The sequence below is a fragment of the Ipomoea triloba genome, chromosome 7 (assembly GCF_003576645.1).
Source record: "Ipomoea triloba cultivar NCNSP0323 chromosome 7, ASM357664v1".
NCBI classification, from domain to species: Eukaryota; Viridiplantae; Streptophyta; class Magnoliopsida; order Solanales; family Convolvulaceae; genus Ipomoea; species Ipomoea triloba.
In genome coordinates, this window is record NC_044922.1 from 715,312 (window position 1) to 734,764 (window position 19,453).

Sequence of the window (19,453 nt, forward strand, 5' to 3'; positions counted from 1 at the left end):
AAATTATACTCACTACAACCTTTTGGAATATTTATTTTCACACTAATACCATGTTTGGTTCACATTAAACTATTTTTTAATAAAATATTTTCATCAAGTTTGAAGAAAAAATGTTTTATCTAGTTTGGTTGATAGAGAATTTATTAAAATAAAGAATAATAAAATTTTAAAAAGTAATAACATATAAGTTTGTATTATTTACATATCTTTATTATATAAAGATCAGATATTTGAATCTTGATACTAATTATTCAAAAATTATTTTGAGTGACTAAATAACAAAATAAATATTTAAAATAATATTTTTTTATGGAATTTAAATTCAAACCTTCCTATCTCTTTTTGACGAACCAAACAAAGCCTTAATAAGTAAGTTTTAAGGTTTAAAACACTACAAAACATCAATGAGTTTCATCTCTCTCCCTTCCATTTTCTCTTTTTCTCTCCTGCCATGTAACCCTCTCCCCCCCCCTCCACCCACCCCACCTTCATCCTCTTTTTTGTATTTTTTTTTCTTTCAGGAATTCATTTTATAATATATATAATTATATATATATAAACACTCAGCTGACACCTTTACTTCTATCTCTCAACAACACTTTTCCTTTCTTCACTCACTGCGAGATTTTTCTCATTTTGTTTTTTTACTTTTATTTTTTTCTTCCATTTTCTTCTCTGAAATTTGATTGTTTTTAGAGAATTTTTGTTTTAATCTTCACATTTCACTCATCTTCTCCGTTTTCTTCATGATTTCAGCTGATGTTTTGTGAATTGTCAATGGATTTACAAGATTGCAGCTCTTTTGTTGCATATAAATCCATAAATTGAATTTAGGGTTTGAGTTGTTTTTTCTTCATACCGGCCGTCATTATCGTCATATCTGATGATTGTTCGGGTTTAAAGTTTTGAAAGATTTTAATTTGGGATTTGTGGTGTGCAATTTGAGGGCTTAGATCTCGGTGGTCATTTTCTGCGAGCAGCTTCGCCAGCTTTCTTCACTTGGGTAAAAACAGTAATCTGATTGCTATAATAAATAATTGTTATATTCCATAAATGAACTATGTTTCTTTAAAGATTGGAATTTTATGGTTCATTAATTGCACATCTGGAGCTAATTTTTCTGATATATTACCACCCTAAAATAGTTTATCATTTACTATTCTGGGGTCTGCTTTATTTTACTCAATTTGGCAAATGCCTCAGAATTATGAAATATTTGGCATGTATTTGATTTTTTTTTTGTTTTTATGGAGTATTTCAGTATATAAATTGGTTGTAAATACAATGTATTTACATGCCATAAATTGAGCAATTTATGATATGCAATTAATTGTTTATTTTTATTTATTTTTTTCATTTTAGTATTTGGTTTGCCTGAAATTGCTTTGCTATATTAGAATGCTGTCCGCATGAAAAATTGTACTCAGATTTATGGGTGTTTTGTGTCTATTATATGCTTCTAAACTGGAATTTCTTACCAATAGAGGTTGAAGCATGGCTACATGATGGTATAAACTGGTTAATTTCAAGCATCCCAGTTGGTATTTTTTTCAGTTAAATGTTTCCTTTTATTCAGCCGAAAAGGAGAACTGTAGTTTTGTCCTGTTTTAATGAACATAACAATGGAGCTTTTCCAAACTATGGAGGGGTGTTTTGTGTCTATTATATGCTTTTAAAGTTACCAATAGAGGTTGAAGCATGGCTCCATGTGGGTATAAACTGGTTATTTTCAAGCATCCTAGTGGCATTTTATCAGTTAAATGTTTACTTTTATTTGTCCGAAAAGGAGAAGTGCTGGACAAACTTTTCAGATGCTTTACTTAGAGCAAATAAACTATGGAGGGTGCTTTTTTGTAAACTATATGCTTTTAAATTTACCAATAGAGGTTGAAGCATGGCTCCATGAGGGTATAAACTGGTTAATTTCAAGCATCCTGGTTGGTAATTTTTCAGTTAAACGTTTCCTTTTATTCAGCCAAAAAGGAGAACTATAGTTTTGTCCTTTTTTAATGAACATAACAATGGAGCTTTTCAGATGCGTTGCCTAGAGCAAATAAACTACAGAGGGGTGTTTTGTGTTTATTATAGGCTTTTAAATATTCCAATACAGATTGAAGCATGGCTCCATGAGAGTATAATTTAGTTGATTTCAAGCATCATGGTTGGTATTTTTTCAGTTAAATGTTTCCTTCTTTTTGGCCGAAACTGATGAGAAGTGTAGGGAAAGCTTTTCAATGCGTTACCTAGAGCAAATGAACTACGGAGGGGTGTTTTGTGTTTATTATAGGCTTTTAAATATTCCAATACAGATTGAAGCATGGCTCCATGAGGGTATAAACTAGGAAATTTCAAGCATCCTGGTTGGTAATTTTTCAGTTAAACATTTCCTTTTATTCGGCTGAAAAGGCAGAGAAGTGTAGTTTTGTCCTTTTATAATGAATGTAATAGTGGAGTATAGGTTTCCTAGAGCAAATAAACTATGGAGGGGTGTTTTGTGTCTATTCTATGCTTTTAAATTTACCAATAGAGGTTGAAGCATGGCTCAATGAGGGTATAAACTAGGAAATTTCAAGCATCCTGGTTGGTAATTTTTCAGTTAAACGTTTCCTTTTATTCGGCTGAAAAGGCGGAGAAGTGTAGTTTTGTCCTTTTATAATGAATGTAATAGCGGAGTATACGTTTCCTAGAGCAAATAAACACGGAGTATCTGTAATGCAGACAGGTGGCACATCAGGTTTATTTTTCATGCACATTTTTTTACCTGTCAAATCAAAGTGCTTTTGTATGCTGATTAAGCTCAACGGCTGATGACTAATATTGACTAATATTTGCAGACGACTCTGCTTTTGGTCAATCTTTTTGTTGCTGTTGTTGTTCCTAAATACTACTAAGTAATTCTCAGAGAAACCTGTATTCTTTGAATTAAATCTACATAACTATATTTTCTTGTTTCCCATTTGGTGGTAGTCATAATATTTTTCTTACACTGGTAATGACATTTCCAAGTTTATTGCTTTTGTTCAACTCTTTGTGCATTTATTGCTGAATTGTTTGGCCTTGGACCATGTCTGGTTCTAGGCTTCTAGGATTATGACATTTATTGTCTAATTGTTTTTTTAGATCTTTTGTGTTGTATTCTGAAAATCAATCTGAATGTTGCTTCTGAAAATTCGTAGTTTCTTGTTATTGGCTTTTCTTCCTGTATCTTGATTGGAAGTCAGCTGATCATCAGAAACGAGATCAGTCTTTTTCTATGGTGTTTGCCTTCTTTCCCCTGACATATTTTTCTTTTTGCGGACCATTCTGTATAATGTTACATTTCAGGATATGAGTATTACGAGTGAAAGTGAGGACAATATGACGATGAAAGGGAATGTAAATTCGCCGTCTGTTGAAGAAGCTACTGGTGGAGCTAACGCTGGAGGTGTACCACTAAAGAAAGGTCCCTGGACTTCTGCGGAAGATGCAATTTTAATGGAATATGTAACAAGACACGGAGAGGGAAACTGGAATGCTGTGCAGAAACATACGGGACTAGCTCGTTGCGGTAAAAGCTGTCGTTTAAGGTGGGCAAATCACTTGAAACCGGATTTAAAGAAAGGTGCATTCACTCCAGAAGAAGAACACCGTATTATTGAGCTCCATGCTAAAATGGGAAACAAATGGGCGCGAATGGCTGCCGAGGTGTGTATAACTCTTATCTTTTTTTTTTTTTTTTTTTTAAAAGAAAAAAAAAACCTTTTTCTTCAAACTAAAAGTGCAATTATTCTGAGAATTTGATGAGCAAAGATGGTTCAAAACGTGATTTGGCGGTAGAGCATTAAATGTACGGGATTAGAAAATGGGCTGCAACAGGTGAATGTCAGCAAAGGAAACATTAGAGGCTGAGATCACGGTTTCCTCTTCTCGATTCAACAAAAGCTTTATTTCCTATTTGGTGATTTTGGTCTTATTAATTTTAACTCTGCAATGAACCCTTGATCTGCCACTTTGTCTCCTACTACTAGCTTGTTATCACTCCTAAATGATGCATCCATAGGTTGATGATGTGTACTTGTGCGTGTAAACAATCTTAATAAATTTATTCTTTATTTGCCCTCTGTTTGCACGTGTTCATTGGTTTGAATATGTTATCATGCTCTTAGATCAGGCAAAATTGTTACACTATAAAAAAAAAGTATAGTTTCTTTCATGTGCTTTGTTTGCTATTGCTCACTCTGTTTGCCATCGTCTCTTTTCTTTCAGTTGCCTGGTCGTACTGATAACGAGATTAAAAACTATTGGAATACTAGAATCAAGAGAAGGCAACGAGCAGGCTTGCCAATCTACCCTCCAGATGTCCATTTGCAAGCCATACACGAGAGCAATCAAAATGAGGATATGAGCACATTCTCGACCGGGGATACACAGCATTCCAATCTTCTGCAAGTGAACTATTTTGAGATCCCCGCTGTGGAATTCAAAAATTTGGAACTAAATCAGCAGTTGCATCCGCAATCACCACTCGATATCCCCGCAAGCAGCTTGTTGGCACAAGGTCTAAATTCTTCATACGGTCCAAGACCTTTCTTCTCGACTATGAACCCGTCCAAACGTCTCCGAGGACCAGATTCCTTGTTCACGGGTTTAAGTTCCAATGACAGTGATATTTTCACAGCCTTTGGTCCGTATCAGAGTGACACTTGTATGCAGGTTTCTCAATCCTCCGGGTTTTCTTCTGGATACTATCAAAATCTGGATCCTGATCACCCGTCTTTATCGTGTGTAATTCCTGGCAGCCATGCCTCTTTAAATAGCAACTCCTCTTCTTTAGAGCCCGCATGGGCAAAGAAGCCGGAACTCCCTTCACTCCAAAGTCAGATAGGTAGTTGGGATGCACCTTCCTCCCCCCTTCCTTCACTCGAGTCTGTTGAGACTTTGATTCAGTCGCCTCCCACCGAGCGTTCTGAATCGGGTAATGTTTCTCCGAGAAACAGTGGCCTTCTGGAAGCAGTGCTTTACGAGTCACAAACTTTGAAGAATTCCAAGAACACTTTACCTCAGCAGAATTCCGATGCTTCCATGATACCCAGTGACATCGTGGATAATACATTTCCAGATTTCCACGAGGCAGAATGGGAAGGATATGCTGACCCGATCTCTCCATTAGGTCATTCTGCTGCATCAGTTTTCAACGAGTACACCCCCATCAGTTCATTAGAAGAGCACCAGTCAGTCGAGATGCTAGCAGGTGAGGATGTATTCTCTCTTCTCCTCTCTTTAACGTTTATTATTCTCATTTAAACCCCCAACTATTATGTGATTCCATTCCCATGCCAATTTGAAGGATGCAAATTTACACAAGAGGACGCTCCCTTGGCCCCAATGCAATGCGATGACAAGGACGATGCGTTGAACCAGATTTTCTCCAGACCAGACTTCTTGCTCGACTCAAATTGTTTCGGTCTCAAGACTGGCCTCAACTAAGCGCAGTTCTGTACCAAATATGCATTTGGACCATTCTGTTTGCTTTAGCAGGAACTGCACGCGAGGGAGCCCTTGTCATGTGCCACTGTGCAAACATCGTGCATGGGTTGTGCACTACGATTACCCGTGCACGATGATTTTCTTGAAATTCCAAGAAAATTTTAGTTTCAAAGCCTCTTCAGGGACACCTTATTTTTGTTACTATAATAAGATCCTCTTGTGTTTGAACTCTACAATGATAATGTAGTATTTGCATTCAACAGGTTAGCTGGCAACTTGTGTCTTTTAAAATCTTCTCCTGAAACTTAAATGGCCAGAAAAACAATATAAATTCTTGTCTGTAACAGTAGTGCCTGAAGATTATGATCATAAAGGTCAGAGAGACAGCTTGCAGAAGTGTTTTTTTTTTTTTTTTNTTATTGAGCTCCATGCTAAAATGGGAAACAAATGGGCGCGAATGGCTGCCGAGGTGTGTATAACTCTTATCTTTTTTTTTTTTTTTTTTTTAAAAGAAAAAAAAAACCTTTTTCTTCAAACTAAAAGTGCAATTATTCTGAGAATTTGATGAGCAAAGATGGTTCAAAACGTGATTTGGCGGTAGAGCATTAAATGTACGGGATTAGAAAATGGGCTGCAACAGGTGAATGTCAGCAAAGGAAACATTAGAGGCTGAGATCACGGTTTCCTCTTCTCGATTCAACAAAAGCTTTATTTCCTATTTGGTGATTTTGGTCTTATTAATTTTAACTCTGCAATGAACCCTTGATCTGCCACTTTGTCTCCTACTACTAGCTTGTTATCACTCCTAAATGATGCATCCATAGGTTGATGATGTGTACTTGTGCGTGTAAACAATCTTAATAAATTTATTCTTTATTTGCCCTCTGTTTGCACGTGTTCATTGGTTTGAATATGTTATCATGCTCTTAGATCAGGCAAAATTGTTACACTATAAAAAAAAAGTATAGTTTCTTTCATGTGCTTTGTTTGCTATTGCTCACTCTGTTTGCCATCGTCTCTTTTCTTTCAGTTGCCTGGTCGTACTGATAACGAGATTAAAAACTATTGGAATACTAGAATCAAGAGAAGGCAACGAGCAGGCTTGCCAATCTACCCTCCAGATGTCCATTTGCAAGCCATACACGAGAGCAATCAAAATGAGGATATGAGCACATTCTCGACCGGGGATACACAGCATTCCAATCTTCTGCAAGTGAACTATTTTGAGATCCCCGCTGTGGAATTCAAAAATTTGGAACTAAATCAGCAGTTGCATCCGCAATCACCACTCGATATCCCCGCAAGCAGCTTGTTGGCACAAGGTCTAAATTCTTCATACGGTCCAAGACCTTTCTTCTCGACTATGAACCCGTCCAAACGTCTCCGAGGACCAGATTCCTTGTTCACGGGTTTAAGTTCCAATGACAGTGATATTTTCACAGCCTTTGGTCCGTATCAGAGTGACACTTGTATGCAGGTTTCTCAATCCTCCGGGTTTTCTTCTGGATACTATCAAAATCTGGATCCTGATCACCCGTCTTTATCGTGTGTAATTCCTGGCAGCCATGCCTCTTTAAATAGCAACTCCTCTTCTTTAGAGCCCGCATGGGCAAAGAAGCCGGAACTCCCTTCACTCCAAAGTCAGATAGGTAGTTGGGATGCACCTTCCTCCCCCCTTCCTTCACTCGAGTCTGTTGAGACTTTGATTCAGTCGCCTCCCACCGAGCGTTCTGAATCGGGTAATGTTTCTCCGAGAAACAGTGGCCTTCTGGAAGCAGTGCTTTACGAGTCACAAACTTTGAAGAATTCCAAGAACACTTTACCTCAGCAGAATTCCGATGCTTCCATGATACCCAGTGACATCGTGGATAATACATTTCCAGATTTCCACGAGGCAGAATGGGAAGGATATGCTGACCCGATCTCTCCATTAGGTCATTCTGCTGCATCAGTTTTCAACGAGTACACCCCCATCAGTTCATTAGAAGAGCACCAGTCAGTCGAGATGCTAGCAGGTGAGGATGTATTCTCTCTTCTCCTCTCTTTAACGTTTATTATTCTCATTTAAACCCCCAACTATTATGTGATTCCATTCCCATGCCAATTTGAAGGATGCAAATTTACACAAGAGGACGCTCCCTTGGCCCCAATGCAATGCGATGACAAGGACGATGCGTTGAACCAGATTTTCTCCAGACCAGACTTCTTGCTCGACTCAAATTGTTTCGGTCTCAAGACTGGCCTCAACTAAGCGCAGTTCTGTACCAAATATGCATTTGGACCATTCTGTTTGCTTTAGCAGGAACTGCACGCGAGGGAGCCCTTGTCATGTGCCACTGTGCAAACATCGTGCATGGGTTGTGCACTACGATTACCCGTGCACGATGATTTTCTTGAAATTCCAAGAAAATTTTAGTTTCAAAGCCTCTTCAGGGACACCTTATTTTTGTTACTATAATAAGATCCTCTTGTGTTTGAACTCTACAATGATAATGTAGTATTTGCATTCAACAGGTTAGCTGGCAACTTGTGTCTTTTAAAATCTTCTCCTGAAACTTAAATGGCCAGAAAAACAATATAAATTCTTGTCTGTAACAGTAGTGCCTGAAGATTATGATCATAAAGGTCAGAGAGACAGCTTGCAGAAGTGTTTTTTTTTTTTTTTTGGGATACATTATGCTTTCCAGCTTACGACAGACTAATCTTAAGCTCCCAGAACCTCTGTTCAAGAGCCGTTGGAGGAGGGAAATGAGGCTTTTATCATCTCTGATTGGTCAAGGTCTTCAATGACCTTCCAGGTTTCTAGTGAGATTTGAACTCCTACATTGCCAGTCTGCCATTGGAGCAAGACTTTAGGATGATTGGTCGAACATTGCCAGTCTGCCATTGGAGCAAGACTTTAGGATGATTGGTCGAACTAACTGAGCTAGCATTTTGGATTCTTTTTCATTCTTGTTCATAGAAAAGGTCATATACAGATTGGGTCATTGGGGTACATACATGTTGCCATAACAACCTTCTACATGTAGCATTCTCATGCATAATAGTAGGGGAAAGTGTTATATATTCAGAGATCTTTGTAAAAAGTGGAAAAAAGAAAGCAACAGAGTACTCCACAGTGCATGTGCTTTTTTCTCTTCTATTTGAGGTAAGGAGTTTGGGACATTAGTATATTGCTGTTTTTATCTTTCTAGGACTAAGCAGACAAAAGCATGTTGTGTCATTGTTGCCAATCATGTTGTTGCTGGTTGTGGTTTCCTGTGATGGTTGAGCCATGTGCAGCATCCAAAGCCCCATAGGCAGTGCCTCCGCCTGCTCGGGGGCTAGCGCTAGACATCCCGGATGGCCCCTACTGATGACCGCGTCCTTGAGGTGAATATGGACCGCTGCCATAACTCCTACCATGCCCCCGGTTTGGGTGGTCGGGGTTGTGGTTGTAGCCATATCCCCCGAGAGGGAATCTGCCTGACCTAGTGCCAGACATTCCGGATGGCTCATGCTGATGACCGCGGCCTTGAGGTGGATATGGACCGTTGCCATGACCCTTACCATGCCTTTGGTTTGGGTGGCCGGGGTTGTGGTTGTGGCCATATCCCCCGGGAGCGAATCTGCCTAACCTAGCTGGTGGTCCTCCGCATGGTCTGCCATAGTTAAAAAAATAATTAAGCTATTTATTCCTTGTTTGATACTATTGTGCCGGTATTCTATTGGTTGCACTTCACTAAGCTTTTGATTGCAGATTATGGTTATAAATTATGATAATCAAATCTACGCAAAAATGGATTCTTTAAAATTATACTCCGTAATATTTAGGTGTGGCCTAACTTATTTTAGAGCTTAGAGCATATTTAAAATTTTTTGAGAAAACAGCATATTTAAAAATTTTAATCTTCTTAAAAACAAAAGATCATTTGGACTACTTAAACTAGATTTTTTTTGAGCATATTTAAAAAAAAAAAGAGTTAAATCCACTAGCCACTTCTCCAAAAAGTTAAATCCTCAACCCCAAGACGGCAAGACCCCCGCATTCCAGCTCGACAGAATATTTAGAATGATGTAAATCACGGTAATTCAATGACTCAGTAGACAAGGCCAATTGTAGTTGTTTTAAGCTAAATGTTGGTATTGATATCATAATATGAAGATAGTTGAAGATAATCCATATGCTTACATAGCATGGGCAAAGAGAAAAACCAAACATATTAACAAAACAAAGAACATAACTAATGTCTTTACTTTTTTTTTTTTTTTTTTGAGAACAATGTCTTTACTACTAAATCCTTGAAATTAATATTCTAACATAACATAGATCATTCAAGCATTGATCCCTCCCATGGCGCGTAGTATTTGAACCAGGAATTCAACAAGTTATGGCGGCGGCGGCGGTAGGCGGTGGTAGAAGCGCTGCCGCCGGGGGGAAGAGGGCGACGGCGCCTCTTTCCGGGCTGGAGAATTTCCTGTAAACGGCCTTCAGCTTATTCTCCGCCGCGCCGGAATGGAAGCCAACCAGCATCTTCGCGCAATCCGCGATCTCCTCCTCGGAAAACCCCGTGTGGTGCCGGAGCGTCTCAGTCCACCGCGGAGCTGCGGCGGCGTTGATCGTGCACCGCGCAACGTACACGGCGGAGGCCGCCAGCTTCGACGGCCCGTAAACAACCGCGGCTGAGTAGTTCATCACTCCGAGCTCCGCCAGGAAAAAGCTCATGTTCTCCATCTCCTTTCCATCATCCGCGCCGCCGCCGCAGGCGGCGGCAGCGGCGGCTGCCGCCTTGATGTACCGCACCAGGAAAACGTACGGCGTCGGAACCGTCAAGTACCATTCCAGCTTCCCGAGAATCGTCTTCTCCATGGCCAAAACCTGAGCCCTAACATACGCGTTATCGGAAATCATGATGAAATCGTTCACCTCCGGCGCCCAGATTTCCTCATACTTGCACGCGATCAGCATCGCGCTTATCCCTACCAGCTGAAGCTCCTTCCTGGGAACCGTCTTCATCGAAAGAAATCGATCAATTAGGTTAACCGTAAGGTAGAAAGTTTCCGGCATGAGCTCGAACTTCCGGTGAACTTCCACCAGCCAATCCACAAGAATAGCTCTCATCTTCGCGTTGATCTCTGGTTGCGCCGCCATGTAATCTCCCACTCGACCTTCATCCTAAATCACACAGAAAATCAGAAACCATGTAAGCTTTTCTTTCAGGCCAGTCACGCCGCTCGCAAGCTGTTCGATAAAATGCTCGATTCGAGATCAGTCAAAATACATTATTTTATAGAATTTTATATAAAATTGAACCTCTGAGAGCTTGTAGAATTTGTAGATATCTTCAACGTAGTCAAGCACGGCCAATTCATTGCCAGAATCTGCTGCATCAATCTCCAGGATTTGTTCATTCTGTTGTTTCTTGGTGATTCCACAGGCAGCCTTGCTTCTTGCAGTGAGAGTAGAGGAGAAAGTCTTTCCAGTCTTCTTCTTGTTCTTTCCACTCAAGATTTCTACTTCATCTTCTTCATCAGAGCTTATGACAATCACTGATCTTGCAGGGGATGGTTTCACAGCAGCTTCTTTCTTCTGTGCTGCCACCACTGGCTTCTGCAAATCAAACACAAAACTTCCATTATCCCGAGCCCCGAGTAAGAGCCAAACTCTATAGACACACAAACTTTATTACTTGTCCCGAATAAGTGCTAAACTCTATGCACACACAAATTTACATTATTACAGGCCCCGCCCCGAGCAAGAGTCAAATTCTATGGACACACAAACTTGCATTATTACAGGTCCCAGGTAAGAGCCAAACTCTATAGACACACAAACTTTATTACACGTCCCGAATAAGAGCTAAACTCTGTGCACACACAAATTGCATTATTACAGGCCCCGGGTAAGAGCCAAACTCTATGGACACGGCTTGGACCGAAAATTAATTACAAATGAACTTGCCTTGATTTTGTCTTGAGCACAAAATCCTCTAGTGATGGGGCGGCCAATCTGATCAAGTGGAGCATTTCTCAGATTCCCAATGTCTCTGAGAACCTTTCTGTTTCTGCCATCTCCTGCAACATTCTTCTGCTTCACTCCTTCCCCTAAAGACTCAAACTTTAGTCCCCATATCACACAATCACACAAAATCTTATGTTTTCTTGGCCTAACATTTCATATGCAGTCAAGAAGATAGCATAAACACCACCAGATCTTATTGAAGAACCCAGAAACCATGAAGACATGAAGAAATTCCTCAAGAAATTAAAGCACAGACCCAACAGGACAGAGATATTCAACAGCATACCCAGAATTATCAGAGAAAAAATTGAATCTATTTAGGGTTACCTCTGGGTGGTTGGTCACGGAGAATGGCTCGAGACGCCATGGATGGACCTTCTTCTTCTTCTTCCTCTACGCTATTCCGACCAAAAATCCACGAAATGAAAGAATGGAGACGACTGTTATGCGTCGCTCCTTCTACGTGGTTTTCAGTCGCCACAGTTTATAGATTCCTTCTTCGTCTTCTTCTTCTTCTTCTTTCCCTTCGCTTTCTTCTTTAGAAATCTTAGATTTGCAGAGCGGATTGGATTGGAGTGAAATCTTGTGGATATGGAGGAGAGGGTTTGGGGAGATCGCTGTTTGGGATTTAAATTGGGGCGAAGCGGCTCTTCTTCAACGGTCATATTTTTCACTCTGTGGAAGGATCGCCGTTGGATTGGGTTTGATCGGGCGGCTGTGATGGGATTGGAATACTTTCCTTTTTAATTACTAGCCGTTAGAGGCTCCGAAATGTGAATGTTACCGTTGATAATGTACTCCGTAAGATTCTCAGCGCATTTGATGTCAAAATTTTTACAGACGGTCACGCTCCGGTAACAATTATTATTATTATTATTATTTTTTACCAATGTTTAATTCACTTTCTAAATTTATCTTTAATACGTCTTTCAATTTTTTTTTGTTAAATCTTTAATACGAAGTATTTAAATTTGAGCCTGGTTAACCCATCAATCTAAAAGCTACGGAGATAAATTTACTATTTACTAATTCTAAAATTCAAGTAATATTTGGAGAGTTTTTAATGACAATTACAACAAACGTTTACAATAAGCGAAATTTGAAATTTTATTCATTAGTCAAACTCGAGATTTTACTTTTTGAAAAATCACTTGTTGAGTTGTGAATCACACAATCCACATTTTTATTTGTCATATTTACTATTCAATAATCAAATTTGAGAATTTATTTTTTGAAAAATTACTTGTTGAACAACGAATTGAACGGCCCGCTTATTAGCTAGGGAGGTGATTTCTCAGTCTGTCCGCAGGGATTGAGTTTCATATCCCTCGTCTTTTATTTCTGATTCCTTCTATTCGGATCTTAATTAGTTAATATATTATCTTTTCCTTTAAAAAAAAAACAAAGCTTCTGACAATTGAGAGTCAAGACCTTACTTAAGAATTAAGTTACTTGTACAAGAATCAGAGATCATTAGTAACTATACACAACACACAAAATGAATTAATGTGTATAAAAAACTATATTGTATTTTATTTAAAAAAAAAAAAACTATATTGCATTTATCATGTAAATGAAAATTCATTAATACTCTAAGGTTACTTGGTGAATTGTATTGTAAGGGTAGTTTCAGAGGAGAATAACAGAAACTGAAAAGAGAAAGAAGAAGAGAAAACTGGAAGAGCAAATGCTCCAGAATAAATGTGGCAAAAAAATGAGATGGAGAAAGTGCTGCAACATAATCGCGAGTCCAAGACTCGTAGAGCATTGCTTGATCTACTCGAAGGCTGGGGGGCTCGATATGGCAGAACTACTGGCGTTTCGGTAGAGGAAGCAAGCAGTCATAGACGCGCTCCATTCGTGAAGTAATCTTCAGTTTATGTGCAGTCGGGATGTCTGATTTTGCCAGATCGATGATATCCTGTCTCAAACTGATACACGATGCGGGCAGGCAGAATGTTATACAAATACCCATCTGTATGTATATGTTCAAATGGCTTCAAGCCAAAACAACGAAAAGGCGAGCATACCTTATCCATTCGCCAGTTGCCCTCGCGTGCAACTCTGCTGCACAGTGCAGGCGGTCCAGATAATAAAGCACCAAGCCGAAAATGAATTGAGCATCCTTTTCCTGAAAGTCGTACGTAAAGAGCTTTGGAAGAAATTCCCAGGGAACAATATGAATATAATAGTTTGACACCATTCAAGTCATATCCATTTTGACGGTTTTTCTTTCATAGCTATTATAGGTGAAAGATTAACGCACTAAAACAGGAATTGTAGTTTTTTGAGCTCTATGGCATTTCTATCTGTCGAGAGAATGCAACTGAACGCTGGCTATGGACTCACAAAAAAAAAAAAAAACATAAAAGTAAAGTCATCGAGCGTATAGTTCAAGAGAAGTGTTCTTACTAGTCCTTGGTCCTTGCAGCTTTCTAATTGCATAATCCTTCTCTCAACTTGTACAATAAGGAGTCGTCTTTGAATTCGAGCAACTCTTCCCCTGCCTTCTGCTCTAGTATCCTGATTCAAAATTTAAAAAAAATAAAATAAAAAATTTCACTGTGCGAGAAATGCGGGGCAGATACATACATCCAGGCAATTTTCAGTTTGTAATTTGCATTTTCTTCTCTTTTGGTTTAAGGAAAGCACTAAACCGCATTATCTGCTCAAGTGCACAAGCTTTTGCATATTTATCCCGTACTAAATTAGACTACAAAGAAATAAAAAGCGAATCTTACCTGTTTAAACCATGCACGCACCAACATGATTACGATAAGGGAGAGGAAAAAGGCTGGTAAAGCGGCTAGGATAGCAAAGTTAATTTCATTTGCTCGAAGAATTTGATCCAGCTCAAGCATTGCCCTGATTTGAAAAGCTTCTATCAGGGAAAAGAATGAAAAGAAATTGACATCTAAGAAGAAATGATTTCGGGATAACAGCATTAGCCTATTTAACTCACTCCTCAATGTCAAGTTTTAGCTTCTGGACCTGAAATCATAAAACAAAATGTCATATGCCAAAACCGGACACTATTATCATTCTCTAAAAAACTAGCATGTGAGATAGTACGGTATGTTATACCTGGATAAGTAAAGCACGGGCAAGCTCCCCGGAGAGAAGATTTTGGAGTGGATGCATCACTTCTTTTTCATATCTACACTAACAAGAATCGCTTCAGAGCGTATTTGCAGAACCGCAATAATAATGCATGCTTACATCTTGCACAAATACAGATCAAATAACTGACCAAAAGTTTGGCATGATATATTTTCAGATAAAAGTTAAAGATTCAGAGATTACAGATGCAGTACAAGTCCATGGGTAGCTAATTAGCTATCAAATTGCGATGCCTTGTGTAAGGACTTTGCACTTACGTGCCACACCAGATTCACTTTTGGGTTTCAAGTAATAACGATCTAATATATCTAAGGTTTTTAATAACAAAATACAGGTATTTATGAAAACTTAGGTAGAAGTTGCTTTTTCAAACAAAAAGCAGCCATTTTTTAGAGAGGCCAAGCTGTAAGGAAACATTAATTCAATTTTTTGCAAGCATTGGCAAAAAGGAGGGGGGGTTCGCACCTTTCCATTACTACTTCTAGCATTTCATTGTCTGTGGCATTCTCTGGAAGCATTGTACCTTTTGTTTGCTCGGTGAAAGCTCGCAACATTCTGCAAATCATTTCATTCAACGATAAATTTTTAAAAAATAAAAAATAAAAAGGCTTGGCGGGTCAACAAGTCGGGATATTCAAGGCTCAAGCTACTTGTGAGCCGGTTTGCTCATATGCAAAACTAGATTACATGACTTGATATAATGTTTTAAACAACCGTCAATCAGCAATTCAGAGCATGCAAAATGCTCTGAATTTGCAGTAGTTAACAAACCTGTGTAGAGAGTTAGCAGTTATCTGTACTTCTTCAGGCTCCATTGCACCTTTCTGCCTCTTCCTGAATGTATGGAAAAGGTCATCTCTTATCGAGAGAAGCTGATGGAAAATAAAAAAACAAATCAAATTCAGCATAGATGAGAAAAATTCAGTAAGCTGAATGGCATAGGCATCAATCACAAATGCCAAATACAATAGGAACTCAGTTGAAACAAATCTCTCAGAATTTCATTACTAACACTATTAAAAGAAATTCTGAGGTGTATGAGGAGATTATTCAGTCAAAGAGATTTATCGTTGAGCTATGGAATTTCATGAAAAAAATGAGTATTGAGATTCAATATTAGTCATGATATGCTGCTCACCGGTTGCTCTACATGATCATTCCAAAAACTAATTGTTGATTCTTTTGCTTCACAAATCCAATTGTCAATGTCAGAACTCCCCATTAAACGGCTATGGCGGAGAAGCCATATAGAACAGATAGAGATGCCAACGATCCCACACGTATAGCGCATCCAGTGAAGAGTTACTTTCCTTGGCCTCTTGTGCTTCATAACCTAGGAAAAAATATCAAGCAAAGACGTAAAATCCTAAAATTGAAGGAGAAACAAAATTAACCAGGACACTAAGTAAATGTGATAGATAATTAGATATGAAATCCAAGAGATACTTCCTTCTCTGTTAATCTTGGAAATTATAAAGAAGCTCTTGTGCGAAAATTAGTAGTTCCGAGATAGTATAACAAAGTAATCAGAAATACAGAATGTGGAACACATAAACTCATAACCAGTTGGTTTGGAAGAATGGCATACCTACTGGGTTAAGAACACCACTTAACCCTTGCATAAATTAAAAAGATTGCTTAATAGTTTGCAGAAAGAATTTGTGAGCCACAAAGTATCCTTCTCTTTACAAAAAATAACAAAAAAGTAATTCTAGATGAAGATGAATTCGTTATAGAGGATAAAGAAGGGATAGAGCTAATCATTGGTGTTTTATTTTTCCATAGAAGGCAAAGAGTTTTCTTTTCTTACAATTTGCTGCTGTACAAACAGATAAATCAAAACCTCTTTCAATGGTTTCTAAAATTTCAAAAGACAATCATGGGAAAAAAATACAAATAAACACCGAGTATAAATCAGCAAGAACGATTCGAGATCAGAATTCTTACTATTGTAGATAAGTATGACTCCAATTTTTGTAGATTTTGGTTAATAAAGTTGATAGCATCTTGAACCTCACTATCTGTCCACTGAGAACCATCCTGATTTACTTCTGGAAGTTTCTCAAACATTAGAGGACCTGAATAGCTTCCCTCTACAGAAGAGTCTTTCTGCAACAGGGTTATCAAAATAAAAGCAGTAGTGTAATCAGCAAATAAAAATATAACTTTGTAATAATTAAATTTGAACAATTAAAGGCAAGAAAAAACCCCTTCACCTGACGTGTTGCATGGAAATCTCCAATAGAAGCCTCCAATATCAGAAACAGATCATTGATCTTTACCAATAATAATGACACTGACTTCTCAGGGTCATTGACTAAGTCATATCCAGCTGTGTCCACCACCATGTAGATCTATTGCATTCAACAGAAGTCGGTGATTCATATGCTAACAATATTTGCAGGTATACAAGTTTAAGTCATCAAAATTCATGGACAGATGGTACCAAGATGTCTCTTTTCAGCTTTTTATTTATTTATTTTTGGGTACATTTGATGGGAATGGAGATTGAACCTGCAAACTCCTACCTAAAGTCTTTGGCTTAATTAGTGAATTAGTCAACACTCAACACACGGAGAAATATAACATAACAATACTAAATGGCAACCACATCAACACGGGGATGAGAAACTGAAGTTATACTGCATGATTAAGTGACCTGAAATCGCCAATTTGTTGATTGAGATGTCTTAGTACTTAAGATGTGAAGTACTATATCGATCTATATCATTAAATATTATGGTGTACCATTAATTGGAACTTCACAATGATAAACTAATCTTGTAATTTTCTTTTGCATTTGGAAATATAGGTCATTTTTTACCCACTGAACTAAATGGCATAACTGATACCACTATCAAACACCTAAGTCAATAGCAGGAGTCTTAGTAAAGCTAAAAGAGCATATTAATTAAATGTTAGAATTTTAACAAACTGAAACTATAACACTGATACATGTATACATTAAATTATATTCTTAGTAGGAGAAAAACCTGAGCCAGAAAGGTAGCCAAACAGTATCTTAAACTGCTCAACACAGTTATTCTCTCAGATATATAAGAGGATGCCAGACCATACGTGTGCTGTTTCCCAGAACCATCACTAACATAACCACGTATCAATTCAATTGTGCCATTAAAAAATGCACATGGACCTCTCCCACATATCATGAAGTATGCTTTTCGAGCATTGGATTCCTGAGTGTAGATAGGTAAACAAAAATATTCCAATGATCAAAATTGCTAGAAAAAATTAAGGCCAAATGGAAGTCTACCATAATAAAATACTGGTCACTAACCTCAGCTTTAGATTGCCAAAATTCTAGGTTCTTCTGGATGTAATGCAAGTTTAAGAAAGTGTGTTCAATAATGTTCTCCAAAACATTAAAAATTCTGGAATTTTCAGATGCAGTCCTGCACATATGAAACCAATAGAACCTTAACTAAACCCCACAATGCCAAACTTGAAACACATGAAACGAACTAGTGACCAAGAAAGAAAGTAAAGTCTGAAGAACCATATTATCAGGGGCTAAAGATGCTAGCCATGGGTTAACCATCTTTTCAGATTGGTTAAATCCTTTAAAGCCTCCCATTTTTCTACTGGGAAGGAAAAAAAAATTCCACTTTTTATCAAAGCAATCACCTTTACCATTCACTTTGTGGTAACACACTTTTAAAAAACCATCTTTCTAGCCATTAGAACTATGCTAGTGCTTTTTTACTTATCCTTAACAATTTATTTCCTTGTTTCAACATAAAAACTCCCCAACAATGGAAATTTCCAATGATCATAATAGCATAATAATACCAGCTTCAATCACAACAAAATCTCACCATTTAATTGAAATTAAGCCCTGAAAACAGTCATGATCATCACAAATGAAAGATTTCAAAATTTCTTAGCAATTTCACCAATCAACTGAAGAAGCATTATTATTGGCACACACTAGAACTCAGATATAACAAGAGAGGTCAAAATTTTACATGGGGGAAGAGGAGACCGAGGCAGAGGTAGGCAGAGGGACGGGGAGGCAAGTCTTCCTCCGTCGGCGCTTGGCGGCGCCGCCTCCGCCGCCGCCGCCGCCATAGAGATTTGAGATTCCAGCGAGCAGGCTCGAGCCGTAGGTAGATGAAGTAGCGGGCAAAAAGGTACGAAGCCGGGTCCAGAGATAGTTGGAGTATAATGAGACTAACGTTTTTACGTCCTTCGCCGGCGCCGGCGACGGAGAATCCATTGCTAGCGTGGTAGGTGATCGCTCACAAATGATATCGTGCGCCTGGTCAATTGGTCAAACGTTTCGTTCTCTGCTCATTTAGTAGGGCTTGTTTGGTTTGGGTAATTAGAGGATAAATAATAATTTGCCCTACAATAACTTTTTCATCAAGTAACACAAATAGGATCAACTTTAAATTTTCAGATAAGTTATCCCACCTAATACTCTAATAGGAGTGTTATTAATAATGTTTTCGACGATGAAAATCCTGAATTTTCTAGACCAGAACCCAATGTGCCTAATTGCCTAAATGAACTAGGCGGATAAGGGCAAATTATTGCATGGACCATAGTCTACACAGCTGTGTGGACCCAAAATAAAAAATACATTATTTTTGTACTGTAGGTACATTATTTGATAGTATATATCAAATAATGTACCTTCAGTACAAAAATAATGTACCCTAAAACAATGTACCTACAGTACAAAAATAATGTACTTTTTATTTTTGGTCCACACAGCTGTATGGACCATGGTCCATGCAATAATGATTGGCTAATAAGGTATTGGGCCAAGAACACTAGAGCCCAGCTTTGGACCCTCATTTGCCTTCTTAATTGGGCTCAAATCCATTGTTGGGTATTTGGATA

General features: G+C 38.3%; 4 protein-coding genes and 1 long non-coding RNA gene across 7 annotated transcripts; 3 read left to right on the forward strand and 2 right to left on the reverse strand.

Moving 5' to 3' along the window:
• Positions 1-511: 511 nt before the first annotated feature.
• On the forward strand, positions 512-5,862 carry LOC116025299 (transcription factor GAMYB-like). Of its 2 annotated transcripts, none has more exons than XM_031266489.1 (4): positions 512-1,003; positions 3,325-3,684; positions 4,246-5,230; positions 5,327-5,862. In XM_031266489.1, exons 2-4 carry the CDS (start codon positions 3,328-3,330, stop codon positions 5,464-5,466), a joined length of 1,482 nt encoding a protein of 493 aa, XP_031122349.1. In that variant the 5' UTR covers positions 512-1,003; positions 3,325-3,327; the 3' UTR covers positions 5,467-5,862. The 2 variants fall into 2 exon arrangements, with proteins under 2 accessions (XP_031122349.1, XP_031122350.1); XM_031266490.1 differs by lacking the exon at positions 512-1,003 and adding an exon at positions 2,875-2,891.
• Positions 5,569-8,113, forward strand: LOC116025375 (transcription factor GAMYB-like). Its single transcript, XM_031266593.1, has 4 exons — positions 5,569-5,572; positions 5,784-5,935; positions 6,497-7,481; positions 7,578-8,113. Exons 1-4 carry the CDS (start codon positions 5,569-5,571, stop codon positions 7,715-7,717), a joined length of 1,281 nt encoding a protein of 426 aa, XP_031122453.1. The 3' UTR covers positions 7,718-8,113.
• Positions 8,114-9,614: 1,501 nt separating this feature from the next.
• On the reverse strand, positions 9,615-11,931 carry LOC116025846 (G2/mitotic-specific cyclin S13-7-like). Its single transcript, XM_031267215.1, has 4 exons — positions 11,795-11,931; positions 11,408-11,550; positions 10,760-11,056; positions 9,615-10,621 (listed from the first exon to the last, which is right to left on the reverse strand). The coding sequence occupies exons 1-4, from the start codon at positions 11,832-11,834 to the stop codon at positions 9,827-9,829; spliced, it is 1,275 nt and encodes a 424-aa protein (XP_031123075.1). The 5' UTR covers positions 11,835-11,931; the 3' UTR covers positions 9,615-9,826.
• On the forward strand, positions 10,507-12,381 carry LOC116025847. Of its 2 annotated transcripts, none has more exons than XR_004099726.1 (4): positions 10,507-10,649; positions 10,785-11,097; positions 11,189-11,251; positions 11,342-12,381. It is a non-coding gene; the product is annotated as an uncharacterized LOC116025847 (long non-coding RNA). The 2 variants fall into 2 exon arrangements; XR_004099725.1 differs by having other exon boundaries at positions 11,631-12,381.
• A 647-nt stretch (positions 12,382-13,028) lies between these two features.
• On the reverse strand, positions 13,029-18,915 carry LOC116025731 (protein DGS1, mitochondrial). The gene is made up of 14 exons (XM_031267065.1): positions 18,574-18,915; positions 17,886-18,000; positions 17,581-17,784; positions 16,804-16,941; positions 16,535-16,696; positions 15,726-15,920; positions 15,359-15,459; positions 15,053-15,142; positions 14,552-14,624; positions 14,430-14,458; positions 14,209-14,332; positions 13,880-13,990; positions 13,498-13,598; positions 13,029-13,398 (listed from the first exon to the last, which is right to left on the reverse strand). Exons 1-14 carry the CDS (start codon positions 18,822-18,824, stop codon positions 13,278-13,280), a joined length of 1,815 nt encoding a protein of 604 aa, XP_031122925.1. The 5' UTR covers positions 18,825-18,915; the 3' UTR covers positions 13,029-13,277.
• Between the last annotated feature and the right edge of the window lie 538 nt (positions 18,916-19,453).

What these genes read in the sequence shown, in the direction of transcription:
- LOC116025731 (XM_031267065.1), bottom strand. Translation starts at nt 18,824, where the DNA reads ATGGATTCTCCGTCGCCGGCGCCGGCGAAGGACGTAAAAACGTTAGTC. An exon ending in AGTCATACTTATCTACAATA is followed by an intron (nt 15,921 to 16,534) that starts GTAAGAATTCTG and finishes ATTTTTTCCTAG; the next exon opens with GTTATGAAGCACAAGAGGCC. An exon ending in CCCGTGCTTTACTTATCCAG is followed by an intron (nt 14,459 to 14,551) that starts GTATAACATACC and finishes TTATGATTTCAG; the next exon opens with GTCCAGAAGCTAAAACTTGA.
- LOC116025299 (XM_031266489.1), top strand. Translation starts at nt 3,328, where the DNA reads ATGAGTATTACGAGTGAAAGTGAGGACAATATGACGATGAAAGGGAAT. An exon ending in GGGCGCGAATGGCTGCCGAG is followed by an intron (nt 3,685 to 4,245) that starts GTGTGTATAACT and finishes CTTTTCTTTCAG; the next exon opens with TTGCCTGGTCGTACTGATAA. An exon ending in GTCAGTCGAGATGCTAGCAG is followed by an intron (nt 5,231 to 5,326) that starts GTGAGGATGTAT and finishes GCCAATTTGAAG; the next exon opens with GATGCAAATTTACACAAGAG.
- LOC116025846 (XM_031267215.1), bottom strand. Translation starts at nt 11,834, where the DNA reads ATGGCGTCTCGAGCCATTCTCCGTGACCAACCACCCAGAG. An exon ending in GTGCTCAAGACAAAATCAAG is followed by an intron (nt 11,057 to 11,407) that starts GCAAGTTCATTT and finishes TTTGATTTGCAG; the next exon opens with AAGCCAGTGGTGGCAGCACA. An exon ending in AATTCTACAAGCTCTCAGAG is followed by an intron (nt 10,622 to 10,759) that starts GTTCAATTTTAT and finishes TGTGTGATTTAG; the next exon opens with GATGAAGGTCGAGTGGGAGA.